Raw genomic sequence first — 24,957 nt, 5'->3', positions numbered from 1 at the left:
ATTATTAGATGTTAATCTGACATCATATTCTTTTCGCACCAATAGAGCAGTGCCTGTATGATTATGGAAGCTTTATTGCAAAATTTACTTATCCCTTTGACCCCCCCCCCCTCCCCCCCCCCCTTAATCCCTGCCAACCTCAGACCCCTATCATCTAACAATGCCACCTACCAGGTCCACCAAGAAAATAGGGTAAAATTAAAAATTAAAAGAAAACCTCACATGCACACACACACATTCTTGAGCAGCTGCTTAAAGTCTGTTGTTGTTTTTGTCCATGTTTTGGTTTTTTTAATTTGGGGGGGGGGGGGGGGTGTGTGTGTGTGTGTGTGATGTAGTGACAATGTAGCCGAACTGTGTTGTATGACTTAAATTTGTTAATATAAAAAAGTTTTTTTCTGTAGGTTAATATTTTGCTGTTTTCTTTGTAACATTCTCAGAAGAAAAAAAATCTGTCCACAACAGAAAGGGTCACCTCATAATAAAATATTGATTTTGGTTTTCTTGTTGTATGCACTTTTTTTTTATTTTTGCACCCATTTTTACTTGCCTTAATTTTTGTATGCAAATGAATTCCGTCCACAATTAAAGATTCTTGAAAAATCAATTTATTTTGTTCTTATTGTTTGCTGTGTGTGTGTGATATGATGGACGAGTAATAACGTGAGATTTGTTTTTATTCATGGCCTTATAAGTCTGTCAAAGGCAGAATCTTGTAAACATCCCAGTGAAATAAAGCTTTGTGTGCATGCTCATGACCTCCCGTTTTGGGCATACATGTTTGTGTAAGCTGGAATTCTCACTTAGTTAAACCAGGGACCTATATTTAGAGCTATGGTTAAACGAACAGCCCTTCCAGTGTAAACTGTCTGGCTTACCAACTCGGACCTAGTCATGGTTTTAAATTACATAGAATAAAGCCATCTCTCAATTTTGACACAAACCAAAATAATTAGCACGACTGTTGCGTGTGCAGTGGGTAATTATATACTTAAATCATCAAACAATTCTGCACAGTTGATTTTAGGGAAGTGCCTAAGTGGAGGGATGGTTTTTGGCTCACGTAAGTGTAGCCTATGCGGTGCTAACGTTTGTCTGTGCGTGGTGTGTGTGAGTGTTAGAAACTTTAACATTTGAAGACGTCACATTATGACGTAAGAGGGTTAGACGTCACGCGAAGGAATTACTGAAAGTCTCGGTCATTGTTATTTTGAGCGGGCCGAGACTAGTTGACAGTCGTGTCCCTGTAAGTAGGCTACATGCAGACAGACAGATCTAGATCTAGTGTCTCGCTTTCTTGCACAGTGTCACCTATGCTTACTGTGTGTGTGTGTATGTGTGACGGAGTGATTGAGTTTGTGTTACTGTTTGTCGATTTCTTACGTGAGCCTTGAAGGCTTCGCCTCTTGTTATTCCATGTAGAAGCTGGCCAGGTCAGAGATTGTGAGAAGAACTTGTTTTCACGAGCAGGCACTGTACGTGCTTTCTGGTCCGTAAGTTGACATACGTAATCACGAAGACACGCATGCATCATCTCTCGTCTCTGATTTAATATCATGATCGTACCCATTTCGATACTTTGACGAGACAAACCCAATGCTGGTGTGTCGAAGAAGACAGCCACAGCCTGCGGGCTTGTTCGAATCAAAGTATCACACCATATCTTCAGCGTATTACCAATACCTGTCCCAATATAGACCAGTTGGTCTAAGAGGACGTTAAACCCTAATAGTCAGTCAGTCATACGTAATCATTCCTTCTTTACTTCATACTTCAATTTGCAGCAACTATTACGTCTCTGAATAGTTAATGCTGATTTTACTTCTCGATCCGTTTGCTGTAAGTGCCGGTACGTAGAGTCCAGAATGTCAAGTCACACACTTGAGATTGATGCAATTATGAATCTCCGGTGGAAGTCAGTCCACTCGCATACAATATATGCTCGGATAGCGGGAACACTTCCTTCTTAAAGGCAGAGTAAGCCTCCCGTAAACCATCACAGATACGGTCAGGCTTTTACACACAGTACAAACACCATTTCATTTAAACACTCACCAATTGAGAACATCCTAGGTGCCCTCCGTAAAGAGCGAACAATTTTCAAAGAATTTATTTTTGCGTGGTTTATCTTACCCCTGAGCCATCGTGAACCCGTGTGATCCAGTTTTCCCTTTTCACAATGCAGTCGTCATAGTTAGTCATTTGAATGCGACTCGACGTGAGCTTATCTACAATAGCACGTTTTTTTATGCACGAAACAACGGCTGTGGTTCACAAGAACTCTAGCGATGGCTTTTGACTGTTGAGAGGAACGGCGATTTGCACTGATAAACCGGCCGTCGTCTGCTACGACCCTTGCGTGACCCTGCTTCCGGGCTTTTCTTTTTTTAAACTTTCACAACTTCGAATTGTTCTGATCTTGTCTTGATGAAAAACGAATTCTTTTATGATTAAAGAATGTTTGTGTAACAAGCTGTCAATTTATTATTTAGATTTTAAAAGTTAGGTCTTGCGCAAAAACGAGGCGCCGTTGTTGTTAACGGAACAAGTCTACGAAAATAAATTCTTTGAAAATGTCTCACGCTCGACAGAAAGCAGCCAGGATGTTCCCGTTCGGTGAGCGTTCAAATGGAAGTATGCTTGTACTGTATTTAGACGCTCGGGGAGCTCTGTGATGGTTTACGGGAGGCTTACTGTGCCTTTAAAGTTGTTTTGTGTATAGTAACAAGAAGCATTATCCTTTTGCATTCACACTGCTAACATGTGAGGTGACTTCCTTAAAATGGGGTTTACCAACAAAGATCTGTTCAGTTAATGAGGCGTCAATCCCCCCCCCCCCCCCCCCCCCCCCTCCCCCGAAGGTTCTCAAGGTTTTAGTGAACGGCAGCTGTTTGTGTTCAGCACACTGGCAGCGTTGTCGCCGAGATGATCTCCCTTGATCTCTTCCTTGATCTGATTGGCTGAGATTACAGGATTGATTAGATGCAGGAACCAGCAGATGGGAGCACCGCCTGGTGTGCACGGAGAGGATGTGACGCATTTGCATTTTGTTACTTGAGACTGTATTGCTAATTAGGCAACTCGTGAAGGCTGCGAACATGATGTTATTGTGTTTGCGGGCTACGTTCCACTTCTCGATACATCGTTTGCTGGTATAAATCAGTATTTGCCACAGCGAACACATTTTTTTTAACACATGCATGATGCAGAACACAAATTGTGACAAACACAGTAAATACTGAAGACAGCATAGTTACCTTCCATGAGGTTCTTTGGCAGCCAGATTTTCGTAGTACACTATCGATTTCTTTTTAGAATAATGATAACGAACACTCCAACTATTTTTCTTTTCTTTAATACATAACAACTAAATCTTAGTTCTGTGATATAGATCACAAGGCAAAACAAAAACAAACAAACATTGTAAGAACAATGTCTCACAAAAGTTGGTTATATCTAGTTTTACTTCCTGATCTCGGTGTCAAGCTTGACAAGAAAATCATGTTTTGTTTGTGTTTTGTTTTGTTTGTGTTTTGTTTTGTTTGGTTGGGATTTGAATAGTAAGGAATAGAAAATCAGCATCAAGAATAAAAACTTCCTGGAAAGAAAACCACGACTGGCCGGCGATGCTACAAAAAGCGGCGCTCCCGGCCCAAATCAGTTGACAAGCCATAGACCAAAATTAGCCTGGACCGCCAACTCGTCACGTGACCCTTCGAGGTTACGACGCTCGACTTTCAGGGGCGCTTAGCGTCCAGTTTGAAAGGCTAGCGATTCGAAGACAGTGAAAAGAAAGCACGCTCCAGTTATTTGTGACAATGGCAGGTGACAATGAACTGGATTTTCCAAAACTCAAAACTAAACTTAACAAAACTCATCGAAAAACATGTTCCATATGCACTTTAGCTGAGTTTATTTTAGCATTTTCAGAACTTACCTCGGCAACTTCGTCCATGTTTACAATCGACACCGGATATGACATCCCCCTGGTTTCTGAAAGGCCATGTAAGCGTAGGTTCCTAAATGCGAGAGGCCGCTATACCTCGTAATAGAGAGAAAGAGCGGAGAGAGAGCTAGTTGGCGGTCCAGGATAAATGGTCTATGGACAAGCTAACTACATGTATATGCTGTCTCAGCGGTAGGTGAACCAAGAAGAGCCTGCCAGGGTATGACACTGTAATGACTTCAGTTCCGGTTCCTGCCCACATTGGCCGGCCCAGATTTACACAACAACAAAAGATCACGAGATTAGGAGTGACCAATTCGACCAAGCCCGCAACAGGTTTTTCCCTTTCAGTTCTGGAACTGAGACTCGATTAAATTTCCAGAAATATTTCCTAAATTGGCGTCTGAGGTGTTATAACTTTCAGATTTTAAACTTTGACGAGGCTGATTCTTGCCGTCAAGTGTTCAGAACTTTCGGATGTTTAAAGTTACCAGGGATAGCGTCAACTTAAAATCTACTGTTCTCAGTGTGTCTGTTAAAATCTCAAATACTATAAAAGAAATCTGCAACTGGTCATACAAACAATAAAACGCCCTTTTTAAGACACCCCCCCCCCCCCCCTCCGCCTTCCCCCGCCACCCAACTTTGAGAATCCCGCGTTCTCCGATCCTCTCAGTGTCCATAACCTCAGTAAATTTACCCACGTTTCAACTGAGACTCTCTCCTTCAAAAAGGCCAGATTTTATCCGAATGTTGTGTAGGTCTTAAAAAGGAGGTTCCACAGATTCTAGTTGCGTTGGTTCTTATCGCGGCTTTGTTGTAAGCTTCGCTTGACTGGCTGGCAGTTATCAGACTGACCGTGATTGCCGCGATTCGCACTGACCTGTAAGTAGAGGTTACACGCCGAGTCTCAGTGATTATTAAAAATAATGGTCGAAGTTAGCGGATCATGAAAAATGCGAGCTTTAGCGAGCTTTTTCATGACCGCGAACTGAGACCATTATTTTTTATAATCACTGAGACGAGGTGTGTAACCTCTTTATTCCTCCTTTCTTCAGTTATTCAAAGAAAAGAGGAGGTTTTTTGCGAAAGTTTGATCGAATCCTATTCACTCAACCAGTCAACCTGCGCAGGCGATCGATTAATGCGCGGTTGTATAGTTCCGTGCAAATCATTCCATTCTGTTAACACTTCTTGTCAGTTTTCCTATTTTGGACTAAAATCAAGTACACAGATATGCTGTTATTCTGCTGTGGCGGCAAAGGCAGATATTGTGTGTTCTGTATATATTTTGGTATCGCTTAGGATAATGTTCTTTCGTCAAATGGGACTTGCAGACGAACTTTTGCACCCGTGTTCCAACGTTAAAAACTGTATGAAGTTCAGTATTCTGGGTAAAATAGTGTATGCAACCGCTTTATGTTCTTTAAATTGATGAGATGTGTGCATTTGGTTGCGATTGATCTGTTTATGAAATGGCATATTGTTGAAAACTGACCGGCGTCGGATTGCAGTCTGTTGTCGAAGAAACTGAGTGAAAAGAAGGGGAACTACTCTTGTCGCTAGACAAAGTATGAGTTACTTGCCTTGCGGGAAATTGCTTGTGATGAACGTTTGAGCACGGCAAATCTAGATTCAGAAAACAACCGAACTCATGGATTTTATATGAAGATTCATGTGTTCAGGCCTGTAGTTGTTAATTTAAATGCGGTATGTTTGTATTGTTTGCTCCAGAGATGTATACTTCGTACGTTAGAGCGTTCGGAACTTTTCAGTCGCAAAAAGTAGTACCGAAACAGAACAACTTCTCAACCCATTGCACTATCGAGGATTCAGGCTGTTGCTGGGTCGTTATTTGTTTGGTTGCTGGGTCATTATCGAAAAATAACTACCCCTACAAGTTTACAGAGGTAAAGAAGCAGAGGGGGGAATAAAGAAACTCAGGGGCGGATCTGGGGGGGTGCAATGGGTGCAATTGCACCCCCCCCCCCCCCCAGCGGGACAAAAAAAAAAAAAAAAAAAAAAAAAGAAGAAAAAAAAAAAGAAGAAAAATGTATCACCTGAAAATAGCACTTTACACGCTCAGATTGCACCAGATTGCACAATTTTGCTTCCTTTTTAAAAAAAAATTCCGGGGGGGCATGCCCCCGGACCCCCCTAGCATGCTCGGCGCTTCGCGCCATCGGTTCGGCGCTTCGCGCCTTCGCTGATAAGTATACAAACAAACAAAAAAAAAACTTTGCACCCCCCCCCCTTTCAAAACCCAGATCCGCCCCTGAAACTTACACTACCGGGTTTGGGAAATAGCTGGCACGATCATTCACTCTTGTGCACAACTGAAATCAGATTATTCTTTGCTAGCAACCTTTTAGATATTATATCATGACATAATTACCAACCCATTCGTAAATCTAACTCGGTAGCACCGCCGCAGCCGAGATGAAGCGGCCGGAGCAGATCAGTGTGGCGCAACAAGTTTCGAAAAACGGGCCGGATGGTGTTCGAGTCTGAATTAAGCAATAACGCTGGTCTAAATTACCTCTCCGTCAACAGAGCACTATGCAGTTATGACCCTTGAATATAAAAATAAACTTCACGGAATGAATTGAATTTCAGTTTCAACATTATCGGCGACCAAAGCCTTTCATTTTCACCCCGCCGAGCCAATTACCTCCTTTTCGGCAACACGCTTCTAATTAGGTTACAGTCTCCGCCTGCAAAGGTTAGTACCTTGCAACAGCTTCCTAGACTGAATTGGAACAATGTTCTTGAACATCAAGTTATCCCCGGCCGATACTGAATGCAAGAAGAAGATTCACTTTATCCATTCTTTTTCACTCTGAGACCTTTTCTTACTTCAACCACAATGACTGATACAAGGGAGAGCATTGGCAGCGGGGAGGCCAGGTCGAAACACAAAGCGGAAATAAAAGAAGGACGAAATCTGACAAGAAAAATGGATGATTGAAAAGTCAGTGCAATACTCTTCAGATGAGCCTTGTCACATAAAAAAGCGGCCGTGAGGTGCGCTGCCTCCATTTCAGCCACCGGAAATTGTGTTAGGGCTCCCCCTAGCGGAGCGGCAAGGGAGAGAATTGGAGGAACTTCCCGCGAGATCCCGGCTCATCTCCCCTGACAGTCGTGCGACGCCCTGTGTCGGCCATAATGCTTTGCAAAAGTCAATTTCATTACCCTAATGATTGCAATTTGATTTCAGACGAGGTTACCGCCTTATACATGGGTAGTCGGTGGCAGGGTATTATTCGATCCCGCCCCGCTTTATTGTGTTAGCGTTTTATGCCCGGGCCGCGATGCTCCATCAAATAGGGGGAAATTCTAAACCAAACGGATTCCCCCAGCGCTCCGCAGACTCGGCAAATTCGATAGATTTTCATAACAATTTTGAAAATTGTCGTTCTGTTCAGTTCTCCTTTCTCCTGTCTTCTTGGTGACCGTTCTGCGGACATCCGCCGCGACAACAATCATGATGTAAATTGTTCAATACTCCAGGACAGTGTGGGTGGGGTGAGGAGGGGAGAGGGGATGGGGTGTCGGGGGAGATAGGTAATGGAGTAAGCATACAAGACTGTTATTCTACATCCAGATCTCGTCCCATGACGAGTGACGTTACTCTATACATGTGTGTGTGTGCTCTAGGGAAAAAAGTTAAAGATTATACACATTTTCCAGTGAACATAGATTTTGTACCCACAAAGTCAACATTTGTATCACTTTCACTTTTTTTCCCTAGAGCATAGCATTTCGAACAAAACATCTATCAGAATGTCTGAAACATTTCTGCAAAAGTTCAAATCATTCTGATGAATACTTTTGAAATTATCGATTCATCGCTTTGCTTATTTTTCTTTAAATAATGTTCACTAAGTCAATCTAAAAGCACACTTTTTTTATATCATGTACTATTATTCTACATACATTGAAGCAAAGGCACACCAAATTTTAACACAAACAGTTCTGTTTCATGAATGTTGTGGTCGAATGACTTGGAGAGAAAAACGGTGTATTTTAAGGTAGCTCCTACCCTTTGGCAGTCGTAGGCATCAGTTGGCATCGCGTCAACAACTGAAACACCCACAACCCTCTCTGGTCTTCTGTCACAAACAATTCTCTTTATTACCAATTCAGTGACCCATATGGCTTTTTGACCAATCAGGACAGACTCTAGGTGACCTGTTAAATGTTATAACGTTCAGGCAGGGACCCTTTTTGTTTATCAAGCTAAAAATTGACAAAACAAAGTAAAAATTTAAATCAACAAGATCAGCGTGATTTATTCTACAGAATGACACTTCAAATGCTGTCAGATAATACTCTCTTTATCAAACAAAATACCGATAAGCGAGTTTTGTCGGTGGGTGCTTTACGGAACAGCAAGGTACTGCCCATCCTCTGAGTGTGAAATGCCGACCTGCTCACTTGAAATCTAAATTAACTAAGTTCGAAAAATCAAGTGAAATTGCGTCACTCGCGTTACGTCAAATTTATCTTTACGTCATTTCCCATCCGTCTTGAGTCGGTTCGAAATCTGTCGCTCTCTATTCAACAAGAAAAAGCGAAGCAACCGAAACGCATGTTGAACATGGTTTATCTTGTGAGATTGTTGTGTGTCAAACGCATTTGATCTGTGAATATTCATCACGTCAGGAGTATTACTCTGATTGGCTGACCCAGGTCACGAGAATTCTTTGACTGACAGGCATAATCAGGTAGGAGCGCTCAAGTTCCCATTGCGGCTGTTCTGTCTAATTCGCGGGGTCGCTTCGAAATTTGTTTTGGTCGAATTAAACGGTAATAAAACCGTTATTTCTAATATGCGGACTGTTAGCAAATGATAACAGTCATGTCTCACAAACGATATCAGCATTCGCCTAAAAGGCTCATGCTTGATATCTTTTTTCTCGACATGCCTGTAATCATTTGCTAACAGTCAGCATATTAGAAATAACTCATACTGAAGTCGATAGGGATGTCCGATAGAGTGACGAAACGTGACGGAAGCACTGAGACCGGACTGGAAGCGGCGAAAACATGGATCGGTTGTTGGACCTGGAACAGAGCCGAGGCGGCAGCGGCGTGTCAAATGTAATGTTCTCCAGGGGTGTTTGTCTAGGGTGTCTGCAGTGTTCGCCTTGGGTCTCTTCCTGGCACTGCTGCAGTAACCGGAGAACTGGCTCGGTCACTGTGGTGTCCACTAGCCTGGACTAGGATGTCATGTACACACTAAAAATTTGCAGACAGAGAGCAAATTAGGTGTGTGAGAGATACTTAAAATTTCAAAACGATACCTTTAATGGTTCCAGAGTTACAATGATTTTAGTGTGTCTCTGGGTACAGGTGAACCCAGGAAGCACGGCAAAGGTTAAGCATATATAGTTTAATTTTTCCTTCGTTTGTGAAATATCTGATCTAGTGTCAAACAAATCGTGGTGTAGTCCTTTTTGACACACCACAAGCCCCAGCTTGAACTTTTAAGTGCATACCAAATGCGTGCATGTGAAAAGTTAATTTGTGACCGATATCACATCATCCTGACACTTGTTTGACAGGTTTGGGTTCAGCTATAGTAAACGGATTGACAACTTTTTGTCACCAATCCGTCTGTCAGTATCAAATGTCAGGAGAGAACAAGTGCAAGCATTTTTGTTTTTGTGCAACCTTTTTATAACTTGAGCGATTTTGCTCCGAAAGCATTATTTTAAGATGATCAGGATTGCAGCTCTGTACTGGTGAATGACAGTTGAAATGGAAAGCGATAGATTTACTGAGGTCTAACAGTTTTTAATATGACCAGAATGACATCAAACCTAACTATATCTTTCAGTTGCTGATACACTATATTACACACACACACCCTCCCACATAACACACACCGCAAACACTCACACACACACACACACACACACACACACACACACGTATGTATACACACCACAGAGATATAGAATATTCTATATCTCTGTGATACACAAACACACACACACACACACACACAAACACACACACACACACACACACTCGCCCAAGCACGTGATCCCAGCTCTTGATCACACCTCTCAACCTCAATCCTCTTCCACAACTCAACCAGCCTCAGGTCGATCAGTCAGCACACTCCCAACACATACTGAAATCAAGAATACCCCAAAGATGATCACAGCCAAGCCCAGAAAGGCGTTGTAGCGGAGAGAACGAGGTCATCCGAGCTTGAAGAGGCTTGGCCCCACTCCGCCACGCTCTGTCACTCATGCACAAAAGCGGTGACACGCCGAACGCTTGACACATGTGCCGCAGTGCACGTGCTAGCAAAACGGGGAGGTAATCGAGCGTGCTTGAGGAGCGCCCTGTCTGTGTTCCAGTACCCTTCCCGACTGATTAGACCGGTGGAGGCGAGGCTCTGTGACTGAATAATTATGTTTTCGTTTTTATATTTAGTCAAGTTTTGACTAAATATTTTAACATCGAGGGGGAATCGAAACGAGGGTCGTGGTGTATGTGCGTGTGTGTGTGTGTGTGTGTCTGTGTGTGTGTGTGTGTGTGTGTAGAGCGATTCAGACTAAACTACTGGACCGATCTTTATGAAATTTGACATGAAAGTTCCTGGGTATGAAATCCCCGAACGTTTTTTTCATTTTTTTGATAAATGTCTTTGATGACGTCATATCCGGCTTTTCGTGAAAGTTGAGGCGGCACTGTCACGCCCTCATTTTTCAACCAAATTGGTTGAAATTTTGGTCAAATAATCTTCGACGAAGCCCGGGGTTCGGTATTGCATTTCAGCTTGGTGGCTTAAAAATTAATTAATGACTTTGGTCATTAAAAATCTGAAAATTGTAAAAAAAAATAAAAATTTATAAAACGATCCAAATTTACGTTTATCTTATTCTCCATCATTTGCTGATTCCAAAAACATATAAATATGTTATATTCGGATTAAAAACAAGCTCTGAAAATTAAATATATAAAAATTATTATCAAAATTAAATTGTCCAAATCAATTTAAAAACACTTTCATCTTATTCCTTGTCGGTTCCTGATTCCAAAAACATATAGATATGATATGTTTGGATTAAAAACACGCTCAGAAAGTTAAAACAAAGAGAGGTACAGAAAAGCGTGCTATCCTTCTTAGCGCAACTACTACCCCGCTCTTCTTGTCAATTTCACTGCCTTTGCCATGAGCGGTGGACTGACGATGCTACGAGTATACGGTCTTGCTGAAAAATGGCAGCTACTTGACTAAATATTGTATTTTCGCCTTACGCGACTTGTTTATGTTGTGTGTGAGCAGTGTGTGTGTGTGTGTGTGTGTGTGTGTGTGTGTGTGTGTGTGTGTGTGTGTGTGTGTGTGTGTGTGTCTCTCTCTCTCTCTCTCTCTCTCTCTCTCTCTCCCACCTCTTTATTTCTTGGAGGTTCAACGGTTGGGAGATTTGATTTTGATCAATAGAGTGAACAGGTTTTCCATGTCAAGTTAGAGGAGAAAGGAAGCGCGTTTGGATAAGGCTCGCCATGTGATGAGTTTGTACGGCATTACCTTGCTGTCAGATGGATGAGGAGGAATTGGTTTGAAATGATTAAAACCACATGGGAACCCATTTTTCCCCTCTTTCGTGCTTTTAAAGTGTCGATTTGATTTTCTGCATCACTGTGTGCATGTGGGGTTACCGCTGTGACTGGCCTGCTTTTTCATTTTTTCCCCATTTCTTTTCTCGTTTTTATATGTATTTCAACGTCCATTTGGTTTCACCAGGTTTGTTTTCGAGGAAAAGAAATGGGAAAATAGTTGACATTGCAGTGAGAGAAGGAGGCGGCCAGAGGTGAGTTATCGTGAAAGTTGAGTGATCGGGGGAAGGGGCATGTATACTAAATATATATATATATAAAATATCAGAAATTGTGAAAGAAACAATTGAAAGTCAGCAGAGACTTTCTTCCGAGATTTGTTAAAATCTCTTAGCAGAGAAAGAGAGAGAAATAAATATATATACATGTGGAATCTATTATCCTCATTACAGTCGAAGGGATTAAGTGCGAGCTCTGTTTCCGAAGCCTGTCGTAAACCGGTGTTTTAAGCCTTAAATAAAAAGAAACATGCTAAGTGTATTTCACAATGATGCACATTCACTGAGCCGCCTGCTGTACAGTACATGTCGAGACACAGTCACAGAAAGGCAAGAAGAGGCTGATGAGTACAGCAACAAAAGTACAGACACTCAGACCATGCATGAAGCACACTGACATACACACATCATTTTCAAAGGAAAGAGCATGAGAAGCACCCAAAAACTGGCTCTGCTGTCTTTGCTCACAGCACCCCTGATTAGACCGATCGTGTCTGTTCTTCAGTCAAGCCTGATTGTACTCTTACCGCCGTGCTCCACGTGCAGAATAGCTCGCACTCGACTTTGTGAAGAGCTTCTTCACTGTGTCTGGCTTTCACTTTTCCACTTCTTGCTAATACATACCACGCGGCCTCCGATCTCAGATCTTTGTCCCTGGTTCCCATGCTGGTGCAGCCGAGCGAACTCTTTTTGATTCCTGCTTCAAATTGTGCAAAACTCGAGCAAGATGCCGTGAAATCCAACGCACGAAGCAAAAATCGCTGGGGCCAATTTCTTCCACTTTGGGCGTCGGTCCGTGAAACTGATGCGATGTTCTTGCCACTTTGATTGGCCGGTGATTGACACGTGACCTGCTGAAGCGAGGCTTAGGAGCTGATGAATCCCGGAGTTCTTCAGGTCTTTATGTGATTAGCGTGTGATTAAACGTGGTTGAAGTTCAAGCGCCGGGAGCGTGTGAAGCGGGCTTAATTTGATTTGGGATCTTTGGGGCTTCCGTGGAGGAATCATTTTTGGTACGATGGTGTAGTCATACGTGAAAGCAGGATGGGTGAGGATGGGGGTAGGGGGTAGGTTGGAAGTGGGAGCCCGGGGGTACTGTGGTGGGGGCAAGGGGGCGTGTTTTGGAGAGAGAGAGAGAGAGAGAGAGAGAGAGAGAGAGAGAGAGAGAGAGAGAGAGAGAGAGAGAGAGAGAGAGTGTGTGTGTGTGTGCCTTAAAGGGGGCTGAAAGTAACTCTCGCGAGTTTTTTTTTAACAAAGGTGCTCTCTCTCTCTCTCTCTCTCTCTCTCTCTCTCTCTCTCTAACTCTCTCTCTTTCTCTCTCTCACTCTCTCTCTCTCTCTCTCTCTCTCTCTCTCTCTCTCTCTCTCTCTCTCTCTCTCTCTCTCTCTCTCTCTCTCTCTCTCTCTCTCTCTTCGGACGAACGACAACAAGAGGCGCTACTCACAATTCGACTGTGAATGATGTTTTTAATACTCTTCGAATTGGAATGAAATCAAAAGCTTCAAATCCCACCTAGTGATGTGAAGTTAAATTGACAAAGGATTAAAAGTATCAGCATCCAATACACATCATTAAGTTCCTCATATTCAACCAAAGCTCTGTTTGCAAGTACTACGTATTGTCCATTTTCATGGAAGATAGTTTTGTTTTCATAATGATGAACCATCTTATAAAACACCATGGATCTACACAGGCTTTTCAGTTTTATTCCCCCCTCTGCTTCTTTACCTCTGTAAACTTGTAGGGGTAGTTATTTTTCGATAATGACCCAGCAACCAAACAAATAACGACCCAGCAACAGCCTGAATCCTCGATATCATAGTGCAATGGGTTGAGAAGTTGTTCTGTTTCGGTACTACTTTTTGCGACTGAAAAGTTCCGAACGCTCTAACGTACGAAGTATACATCTCTGGAGCAAACAATACAAACATACCGCATTTAAATTAACAACTACAGGCCTGAACACATGAATCTTCATATAAAATCCATGAGTTCGGTTGTTTTCTGAATCTAGATTTGCCGTGCTCAAACGTTCATCACAAGCAATTTCCCGCAAGGCAAGTAACTCATACTTTGTCTAGCGACAAGAGTAGTTCCCCTTCTTTTCACTCAGTTTCTTCGACAACAGACTGCAATCCGACGGTCAGTTTTCAACAATATTTCATTTAATAAACAGATCACACGCAACCAAATGCACACATCTCATCAATTTAAACAACATAAAGCGGTTTCATACACTATTGTCCCCAGAAAACTGAACTTCATACAGTTTTTAACGTTGGAACACGGGTGCAAAAGTTCGTCTGCTAGTCCCATTTGATGAAAGAACATTATCCTAAGCGATACCAAAACATATACAGAACACACAATATCTGCCTTTGCCGCCACAGCAGAATAACAGCATATCTGTGTACTTGATTTTAGTCCAAAATAGGAAAACTGACAAGAAGTGTTAACAGAATGGAATGATTTGCACGGAACTATACAACCGCGCATTAATCGATCGCCTGCGCAGGTTGACTGGTTGAGTGAATAGGATTCGATCAAACTTTCGCAAAAAACCTCCTCTTTTCTTTGAATAACTGAAGAAAGGAGGAATAAAGAGGTTACACACCTCGTCTCAGTGATTATAAAAAATAATGGTCTCAGTTCGCGGTCATGAAAAAGCTCGCTAAAGCTCGCATTTTTCATGATCCGCTAACTTCGACCATTATTTTTAATAATCACTGAGACTCGGCGTGTAACCTCTACGTATTACCATGTTGTGCAACACGTGACAACCTGTGGCCAACCAGGACTGGTTTTAGGTGAACTGCTAAATGTTGTAGCGGTCAGATCGGGACCTTTTTTTTGCTTATCGATCACTCCTATGTAAAAGTCTGGACAGACATCTTGGTGGTTTACATGATAGATTACACTGAGTGCGGAGGGGTGGGGTGGGGTAAGGGGGGATATCTTTCATTTGTTCCTAGGGCTTATAAACCCAACATTATAACAATGAAAGACACACTAATGCTCTTTCTGTAAAAGTAATTAAACAAACACACGTCGTCTGTTGTTTTTATAATTGATCTCTAATAACAAAAGATAAAACCATACAGACAGTGGAAAAACACCCCATACAAAGGAAGATGTAACAATGAACTGTTTCTTTTATTTATGTGTACAGGCTTCTTTTTTCATGAACTTGACTAGAACCAAAACGCAGAAAAGAAATCTGTTGCATCAAAATACTGAAACATGTATATTCTTCGGACCGTTAACGCAATCAAATATTCAAGATGTACATATATATACACATGGACACAGGTAACTTGCACGACACAACTTACTTTGTGCATACACACTCTCTATCACTCCTTTTCTGATCTTCACTCCATCCCCCCCCCCCCCCCCCCCCCGCCCTCTCTCCCTCCTTCACTCATACACTCTCTCTCCACACTCTTGCTGTGCTCCACACAATCATCGCAAACAAAATAAAAACCTTTACCATCATTATGATTTCCCCGTGAAACTTCACAACATAATACTGTACATACACTTTTCATATTCACATATGATTACCATATTCATAAACAATATCTGCAGATATACCACGAAAAAAAAGACAACGCGCCCACACAAATGACGAAAAACAGTTCAGAGATTTAAGTGCTGGCAACTTTAAGAAACTGTATTTTGAAAATACAACGTACACACAATCATAGCTTTAAGTAAAGTAAAATTCACGGCTGGAAGTTTAATTTAAAAACAAACAACGAAATGGCACTACATTGCACGATTTCAATGATTTTGCTGAATTACATGAGAATGCCACACCCCCCCCCTCTCAAAACTCCGCCTTCACTGGCTTACAAACAAAATTATAAGATGAAAACAGATGAAATAAGCTGTAAACACCCCATTTTCTCTCTTGTCCGTAGGTTTGTGCCACATCACTGATTGACATAGGCCATTGCGACAGAAGGATTATACAGAAGTGACAGCTACGAACATGCGCTTTCTGCCCTAAAATGCACACCAATAAAATAAATTAAAAACTCATAGTACTTGCTAAATGCGTGCTCAACAATTGTCACAGACGGAATCATAAGTACAGAAGACAAAACGACCAATTATTCTAAACTGTGACGGTATTCAAACGCGCAGTGTCTTTAGTTTCAGCTCCACATAATTATTACACGAAGAAGGACAACTAAACTGACGAGCTAAACGCATCCCTTGTCTAACGTACATACGAGAAATTATTTCTAGCACAACGAGAAACAAAAATACGCAAAAATCACCTCATCACTAAAACGCACAACAGTCAAAAATTGTTTTGCCTGAAAAAAAAAGTCCTGCTGCGAATCGTAAATAGTAAATAAAAATGACAAATTTCAGATTTATTTAGAAAACCGTCAACATACGAATGCAATATAAAATAAAGGGTTGCTATGGCAGCGTATATCGTGTATGTCGGCCTTGTTGGACTGCATAATTATGTCTTACAGTGGGGTTATCCCCAATAATAGCAGACTATTGCTAGTAACGCCACACATGTGAAAAAATCACAAAACGGTGAGAGAAAGAGAAAGAAAATGCAAAGATAACTCAGTCACCATAACAACAACGAATTATTTTTCGTAACACAATAATAATTAATGGTAATAACACAATGTACAAGAGGGACCTTTTTGTCGTGACGTCAGCTGCAAAGTCCTTTCTGACGTCTGTGAATGCTTTGATCGTAAACTCTCGGGACACGGTCTTAATGCAACGAACCTGGAGAGCATTTGAAAGTGTTCAGTTTGTTCATAGTTTAAAATGTCTGGTCAACCTCACTGGTTGTCACTGAACAGAGGATGTCAGCATAGACGTTGTTTGGCGTTGGCGGTCGGCAAAATGCCGAATCTTCTTATTCCCTCGTCGAAAACTGTGTCGTCATTCGGCAAATCTGCCAAACTTTTTTCACGGTTGGTGAAAAGTGACGCCGAGGACTGCCTTAAACTTCGGAAACATGGTGAAACCTGCATGACCCTTGAGGCAAATTTGGCGAAGACATTAAACCCTCCAGCAATAGTCCTGGTGTCCTTGCACGCAGCACCGGAGCGTCAGATGAGAATAACTTTATCCGTATTACGATTTGCATGACGCTACTGGACGTTGTGTGTCCCACTGTGATATCAAATTTCAGCTTGCTTGCGTAAATTCAACACCCCCAAGGAGAGAAGTAACTCTATACTGATAGTGTGCGATTTTTTTTCCTTGTAGAAGGAAACCCCCCCCCCCCCTTCCCCCCCCCCCCCCCCCCTATTTATGATGTACAGATCGAGACAAGGGTCCACGATGACGTCACATCACTACTTCATAGAAGCTTGACGTCGCTGTATGAAACACGTTTCAAGGCGAACTGTCATGTCGACTGCAATCACTTGATTTGTACGGCTTTGTGCTGTATCAGGAATAGGTCAGTGTCGTGTTGACTTTGATTTGATGACCTTCTGTTTTTGACAGCATTTCGTTCATTTTAACAGGAAAAGTCAGTTCATTTCAATCAACGATAAGACGTGTAACACTAAGACGTCACGTATTCACACGTCACTTTCCAGTCACGTCACAACACGATCCTCTGTTCAAATGCGCCGACACTTTGGCACAGCATCAGGGGAGACCTCCCTTCCCTATGTCCAGTAAAGCCAGCGTTCTGCCTTGAACGGACCAAACAGTTTCAGCATTACACCACGCATAGGGCTATACAATAAGTTCTTTAGATCACAAATATAAACATAACCAACACTCCTCCCCCCCAAAACAAGCATTTCAGAATTTTCTCAAGACGTCACGTGGGACCCAGTCTCTTATGACGTCATAGCGAAGTGGGGCTTGGGCTGCCGTAGCCGCTAGAGACGTCATCACTGAGACTCTGCGTCTGACGTTTCATCTGAGACAGGGCGTTGTAGCCGGGGGAAGTGTAGGGGAAGGTGGGGGTGGGTCCACCCGCCATGTTGGCGAACACCATCCGCTCTTCGTAGTCAAACTCACACAGGATCTTGTTGTCGCACAGGTAGAACCGATCCCCCACGCAGAACCTGTGGACACCAAGGCAAAAAGGGGCATAAGAGTTTATCACAGTCCGTTGGGCATGAGATGACAAAATTATAAAAATAGTCGACCGCATGCTGCCAACACCCCCCCCCCCCCCCCGGAAATATTTTAAAAAGACATGATGCAATAACTGGATCTCAAGCATGATCTCTGGACTAAAATTTGGAAATTCCGTTAATTCACCAATCGGCGCAACAATCTCATGCCTGAACCATATGGAGTACGCTTGGTGTTCTTAGATTGAGTTATATATATTCAATGCCTTCAAATATAACAGAATATAATGTGCTTTCTCTCTCTCTCTCTCTCTCTCTCTCTCTCTCTCTCTCTCTCTCTCTCTCTCTCTCTCTCTCTCTCTCTCACACACACACACACACACACACACACACACTCACACACACACTCACGCCCCCCTTTCCGCCCACACACGTGCTCACCAAATTTTAGCTATTTCCACATACTCGTATATGAATTAATTTCATCTGACTAATAATGGCTCGACAAATCAGATTTGGTCAATGCTAGGAAATTGGAGATGCAATACTCGATTACGATGCCGTAACAGTTCGCTGGTTGTTTGTCTTCGTGTACACAAGATAACTCAACATTTATATAATACATATCTATTTAAACACGACTGACAGGCCTCTTTAGCTTTGATTTCTACACAATCCAAAACCATGCGGGTAGGATAAATCGGACTTTGAACTATCACGTATGATCGATAAACGTCAATGAACGTGTACGGTACTTATAAGCAATCCCTTATAATCACGATGATAAAATAGCTTCACACAACAATATATCATAATGCGATCTACACAAGCGAGATCAGCCTATTTTAGGAAACTTTGTCGAACAATCCACTTTCAAATCGTATTGAACACTCATGGGAGGTAATTCAAACAAACATGATTGTGTTCCCTGCAATAATTTTTTTTAAATTTTACAAGGGTGTTTTGGTTTTTGTGTTTTTATTTTTATTTTATAATTTTTGTTGGAAAATCCTCAATTAGAAAAAGTGATTAGAAAAAGTTGCTCTGTGTTTTCTCGGTAAAATGAATAGGTATTATGACTAGAAAGAACAGGTAAGCAATCGATTTAAACGATGAAAAAGTTTGTTGTCTCGGTACAAGACTGACCTTCCATTTTGTGTGTGGAAAACTACAGTCACACAGAAAGAAAGCGAAAACTAAAAATATCCTTGAAAATTCAGTGCAGTGAACCTGTAAAATGTCCCAATCAGATAAACAATCGAGTTACCTGTGATTGCACTGGTGGCAGGCGAAGCATTCCAGGTGGTAGACGTTGCCCCTTGCTCTCATTACCATCTCGAAGGCTGGAATCATCTTGTTGCACGCTGCACAGTACCCCGTAGTGCCAAATAACCTGCACGTGCAAAACATATCTGTGTTAGTGTCACTGTAATTCTCTGACTGTAAAACGTGTTGTGCAATTAGCGCATGATATGGGGTTTTTTTTTGAGGGAGTGGGTGGGTTCTAGCTTGACACTAATTATGTTTCATCATCATCATCATCATTATCATCATCATCATCATCATCATCATCATCATCATCATCATCATCATCATCATCATCATCATCATCATCATCATCATCATCATCATCATCATCATCATCATCATCATCATTTGTTTTCACCTCTTAATCATTAGTGGCGAAGACTGCTCTAGCTGATATCGGACATTTTGATACGAACTGACACTGATTTTCTCAGAATTATTGTCATCATCATAATTCACTCCTTACCTGTCATAACATCTTACAACACAGTTCTTGGTTGGAAGAGTCGTTAGGGCAAATATGCTCAGTTGTTACATCTTGAGTACATTAACAGCTATCGTGTTTTCAGCGTGGCGACAGGATCGAATATTTTGACGAGAACAAATATAATAAACCGAGTCGAACACCACAGAGACAACTTTTGAGCCAATCCTCATATCATACCCACTTTATAAATATGTTGTAAAGCAATCTCACCTGAGATAGTCTCTCCTGCAGAGGAGCAGGTTGGCTTTGGCGAAGAGAGTGGAGCCCACCTCCCCGAGCCTGCAGTCGCAGCAGGAGCACTTGAGACAGTCCTCGTGCCAGTACTGGTCCAGGGCCTTCAGCAGGAAGCGCTCTCTGATGGACTTCTTGCAGCCTGAACACGTCGTCTGCTGCTGCTGCTGTGTCTGGCACTGTTGCACCTGGTGCTGAACCACCTGCTGCTGGGACTGTTGTTGCTGTTGTTGCTGCTGTTGTTGTTGCTGGTGCTGTTGTTGTTGTTGTTGTTGCTGTGAGGGGTGTGTGGTGGAGGAGGACGGGGTGCACGTCCCCCCTCCCGGCTTCCCCATGCCGTCGCCTGTGGATGTGTCGGCTGAGATCTGCATCAGGTCTGTAACACACAGAAAGAAGAGAAGCTTGGTTAGTATACTAGTGATGTGAGAATACTTGACCCCGGCCACGGGAGCTTGGTTAGTATACCAGTGATGTGAGAATACTTGACCCCGGCCACAGGAGCTTGGTTAGTATACCAGTGATGTGAGAATACTTGACCCCGGCCACAGGAGCTTGGTTAGTATACCAGTGATGTGAGAATACTTGACCCCGGCCACAGGAGCTTGCATCAAAGCGCCGGTCGATCTGCATCCACTACTAGTATTTAATAGTACAGGAAGGATAAAGGAGCGTATCACCAACTCTTGTCCCAAATAGAAATAGTTTCTGAGAGGACGTAAACTCCCCCCTTTAGTTTCTTCTAAAGGAGTAGGTCGGCCGGCACTATGATACAAGCGGCTCCTGTGACCCCGGCAAATTAGACAAGAAGAGAATCAAAACGTTCCGCTTCAGCTTGATCTTCATCTTTTGAAATGTCTGAAACCCTCAAGAGAAAATGCCGAGTTTAGATCATTGTTCGACTTTCCAACGATTTGATCAGTGTGTTGCAGTCCTTTCCATGTATACAACAATTAACCGCATACAATTGGACAACCCGGAATTACTCCCCCCCCCCCCCCCTACCTTAAAACAACATTTCGATCTAAATGTGATCAGTCAAATAGGAATTTAGAGAAAGCGAACTCTACCTTTCAGCCTCCCTTCGCACATTCATTGTCAAAGTTGAATTAAAGAATGCAATGTGTACGGTTACTCTTCCATAGAGACATATAGTGCTTGCTGCCACGCGAGCCGAGAATATTTTCCCTCTTTATCTTTGCTGCGCTGGCCGCAAAACCCCTCCGCGCGGAGGTGTTTCCAGACACATCGTACGTAGGCGTGTCTTTGTGCATTTTTTCCATTCCTTCTATGTCTCTCTCTCTCTGTCTATCTCTCTGTCTATCTCTCTATCTGTCTCTCTATCTGTCTCTCTATCTGTCTCTGTCTCTGTCTCTGTCTCTCTCTCTCTCTCTCTCTCTCTCTCTCTCTCTCTCTCTCTCACCAAGCTCATCTGATTTCCCCGTGACATATTGTGTAGGAAAGTGCGGCACAATATTTACCAGGAAACCATGCCAACAATTTGACTCTTGACCCAATTGTGTTGACAGAGAAAGAGGTAGTCCTTGTTCTGTGATCGGAGGCAGACATAAATATTTCCTAACAGTCCTTATCTTCGTCATTCGTCTTGCAAACCTATACCGGAGTTATCCTACCCTTTGCTCGGCTTGATACACAGATCTGGTGAGTTACTTTGGCAGAGAGAGAGAGAGAGAGAGAGAGAGAGAGAGAGAGAGAGAGACTCAGACTCAGAGAGAGAGAGACACACACACACACACACACCGGCACACACCGGCACACACACACACACGCACACACACACACACACACACTGCTCACACACACCATAAACAACGAAAACATATTCAGTCACAGAGCCGAGAGAGAGAGAGAGAGAGAGAGAGAGATAGAGAGCGTGAGAGAGAGAGAGAGAGAGAGAGAGAGAGATAGAGAGCGTGAGAGAGAGAAAGAGAAAGAGAGACTAGTGAGAGAGAGAGAGAGAGAGAGAGAGAGAGAGAGAGAGAGAGAGAGAGAGAGAGAGATAGAGAGCGTGAGAGAGAGAGAGAGAAAGGGAGACTAGTGAGAGAGAGAGAGAGAGAGAGAGAGAGAGAGAGAGAGAGAGAGAGAGAGAGAGAGAGAGAGAGAGAGAGAGAGAGAGATAAAGAGATAGAGCATTCGGTACGATGAGAAAATCACAGTTCATTTTACTTAGCATAGTCTACTTGATGAATATTTTGGGAAATGTATATAAACGCAGCGGAATGACACCACGATAACATTTCCGCTTTGCACTCGAGTGGGGTTGAGATTTGTTTGAGCCATGTTTATATGCACTTGAGGTTCGTGGCTGATGTTGACTTTACAAACTTTGACTTTAGGGTCAGGCTACAAGCACTTTCCAAAAGAAAACATATGCTGATTTTTTCCCCGTCGTCGCAGCCAACCCCCCCCCCCCCCTCCCCCCACTACCTCCTCTATGTCAGAAAAAATTCTAGTTTAATCAAAAAGAATCCAAACTCCTTCCACCGCTTTAAAAATGCACTAGTTGACGTGTAGAACGTCTTGTAAATCATCACGGATTCACGCAGGTGTTTACATTGGTTAAGGACATCCTTCCACTTAAACACATACCAACAATCTACATTCTTGTTGCATTCTCTGCAGAGTAGGAATTTCTGTTGACACTGGTGTCAAGTTACGAACGTAATTCCTCAACAACTACAAAATGTCACTCGATGGCAATGCTGTGGATTTTTTGGAATGATGCTCTCATGATTCCGTGCAAAAACCTTGACAGACTCAGTGTGGTGGTGTACAAGATGGTTTACATAATGGTTTACACGATGGTTTACATACGGTTTACATGATGGTTTACGCGATGGTTGGCATAATGGTTTTTGCGATGGTTGGCCTAATGGTTGACATAATGGTTGACATAATAACTTACATGTTGCTTTACACGATGGGTTACAATGTCATGCTGGTTGACGCGGAAAAGAATGTATCTTTAAAGGGCAATGCAGTCAGGTTTAGGATGAGATAATTAACGTTCATCAAACTTCTGGAATAAGGCACGATGCAAGACTCTTTGACTGACTCGACAAACACAACGCCACAGCATTGTACTAAACCACATTCGAAGTTTATTTCGAAATGTTGGCCATCAAAAAGAAACAAAGCTGCCAGACTCTGATGCACAAGGGTAATAACCTTATATTACGCCACAGTGAAGAGGGCATCTTCGCCGATGAGAGAGAGAGAGAGAGAGAGAGAGAGAGAGAGAGAGAGAGAGAGAGAGAGAGAGAGAGAGAGAGAGAGAGAGAGAGAGAGAAAGAGAGAGAGATATCTAAAGAGAGAGAGAGAGAGTGCAAGAGAAAGAGAAAGAGAGACAGAGACAGAGTCATCACGTGACAGGCCAATTAGCACGACACTCATTAAATTAACAGCCTAGCCACCAGCCCTGCTTTATCTATCTCTCTCGCATGTCTGCATCTGCTGAATAGTCTCTCCGCGATCTGCCTACCCCTTCAATCATGAACTTTCAGGTGAGCAGATAAGGTGGAATAAATGAGTGAAGACAAATCTCCTAAGCAGAGCGTTAAAGTGCATGTGTGTTACCTGTTTACGCGTTTCTGTGGATTAGTGTGATGATCTCGTTTTACAATCTTTAGATTATCCTGGAAGTTAGTTATGTATATTGTTAATTAGTTTTGTGTATACGCTTATGCCAGATCGTGTAGCATGTCACTGTTTGGGATCACAGTGATTGACAAAATATATAAGACGGTCTAAGCCGGCCTTCGTCGCGCGCATCGACAACGCTTGGTATTTTGGTTAATAAAGGAACTTGAGAGTATCGGTATATTATTTGAAATATTGCATGGTCCCTGACATTTTTTTTACTGAATAAATGAAAATTTAAAATGTTTTGAAAATAATTGTCAGTGAATAAACATATTCCCTGATTATACATTTTCACTACAACAGATCTGCATGATTGCACTGCCTGCTATCTTTGTCAGTGACAGTGGTGGGAAACTTGAAACTTACTAAACAGTGCCACGCCACAGTTCAGCTACCTTATCCTCTGATCCTCGTTTATCCTCATTACAGAGTAATGGTCGACGCAATTAGCTGACTTTAGGCAGCTAGTTTTTTTTTCTTCGGACACAACTTCATTATTCCATGTCATGTAGAAAGGGGGCAGGGTGGGGTGGGCTTGAGTGGCGGGGGTTTGGCGGGGGAGGTGTGTCAGTCGAGGGGGAGGGGGGGTGGTGAAGGGAGAGAGCAGCTTGTCAGTGTTTTCCGTGTTATCACACACACACACACACACACACACACACTCACACTCACACACACACACACACACATACACACACACACACACACACACACACACTGACATAACAACTTCATTATATGTATACTACAGTATATAATTATCGTAGAGAACGGGGCTATGCGGTGGCAGTAGAGAGAGGAGAGAGCAGCTTGTGTTTTTATTCTAACAAGGGAGGCCTAGGGGGGGGGGGGAGGGGGGTAGGGATGAGCAGCAAATGCTTTATTTCCACAAGACAACTCAGACTGAAGTGCATATATTGTGGTGAAGCAGACGTGGGTTGTTGAGAGGGAGAGAGGAAGAGCCTCCTTCAATCTGTCCGGCAAAGCACTGAACTTGAGGAGAATTTGTTTAATTTTTTGTGTGTTTTCGAAACATACTTGAAACATTGTGACGAATGACATAAAGCAAAACAAATCAAGAGAGAAAACAGACTCCCTGCACAAACCCTGTGGCTTCAGTTATCTGCACGATAATAGAAGAAACAACCGGCCCATTGTCGATGTTGTTTCAAGATTGCAAGAATCGCACGGCGCAAACCGCAGAGCAAGCTGTTTCAAGAAGTGGGGTCGGGATAAGAGAGAGAGAGATATATATAGAGAGAAAGAGAGAGAGAGAGAGAGAGAGAGAGAGAGAGAGAGAGAGAGAGAGAGAGAGAGAGAGAGAGAGAGAGAGAGAGAGAGAGAGAGAGAGAGATGGTGATGATGATAATGAAACGTTATTTGTTACAA

General features: G+C 42.6%; 1 protein-coding gene and 2 long non-coding RNA genes across 7 annotated transcripts in view; 1 reads left to right on the top strand and 2 right to left on the bottom strand.

Annotated features, from left to right (window-relative positions):
• The window catches only part of LOC138971193 (uncharacterized), a 666,631-nt gene that overhangs the window by 189,335 nt on the left and 452,339 nt on the right, over nt 1–24,957 (bottom strand). The gene's annotated exons all lie outside the window — the stretch shown is intronic.
• LOC138970334 (uncharacterized) overlaps nt 1,961–24,957 on the top strand; it is a 102,849-nt gene continuing 79,852 nt past the window's right edge. The window contains exon 1 of the long non-coding RNA XR_011456891.1: nt 1,961–2,706. This is a non-coding gene — a long non-coding RNA (uncharacterized lncRNA). The remainder of the gene's footprint in view (nt 2,707–24,957) is intronic.
• The window catches only part of LOC138971180 (LIM domain only protein 3-like), a 43,087-nt gene continuing 35,207 nt past the window's right edge, over nt 17,078–24,957 (bottom strand). For all 5 annotated transcript variants that reach the window (XM_070343828.1, XM_070343826.1, XM_070343827.1 and 2 more), the window contains exons 2-4: nt 19,891–20,287; nt 19,153–19,278; nt 17,078–17,873 (exon numbers count right to left, since the gene is read on the bottom strand). In XM_070343828.1, coding sequence (XP_070199929.1) covers nt 17,651–17,873; nt 19,153–19,278; nt 19,891–20,282 — 741 coding nt within the window. In that variant the 5' untranslated portion in view covers nt 20,283–20,287 and the 3' untranslated portion in view covers nt 17,078–17,650. The remainder of the gene's footprint in view (nt 17,874–19,152; nt 19,279–19,890; nt 20,288–24,957) is intronic.

This window comes from Littorina saxatilis, linkage group LG7 (assembly GCF_037325665.1).
Source record: "Littorina saxatilis isolate snail1 linkage group LG7, US_GU_Lsax_2.0, whole genome shotgun sequence".
Taxonomy (NCBI): Eukaryota; Metazoa; Mollusca; class Gastropoda; order Littorinimorpha; family Littorinidae; genus Littorina; species Littorina saxatilis.
The sequence above is the reverse complement of the archived record's forward strand: the minus strand, read 5'-3'. Positions and strand labels throughout refer to the sequence as shown.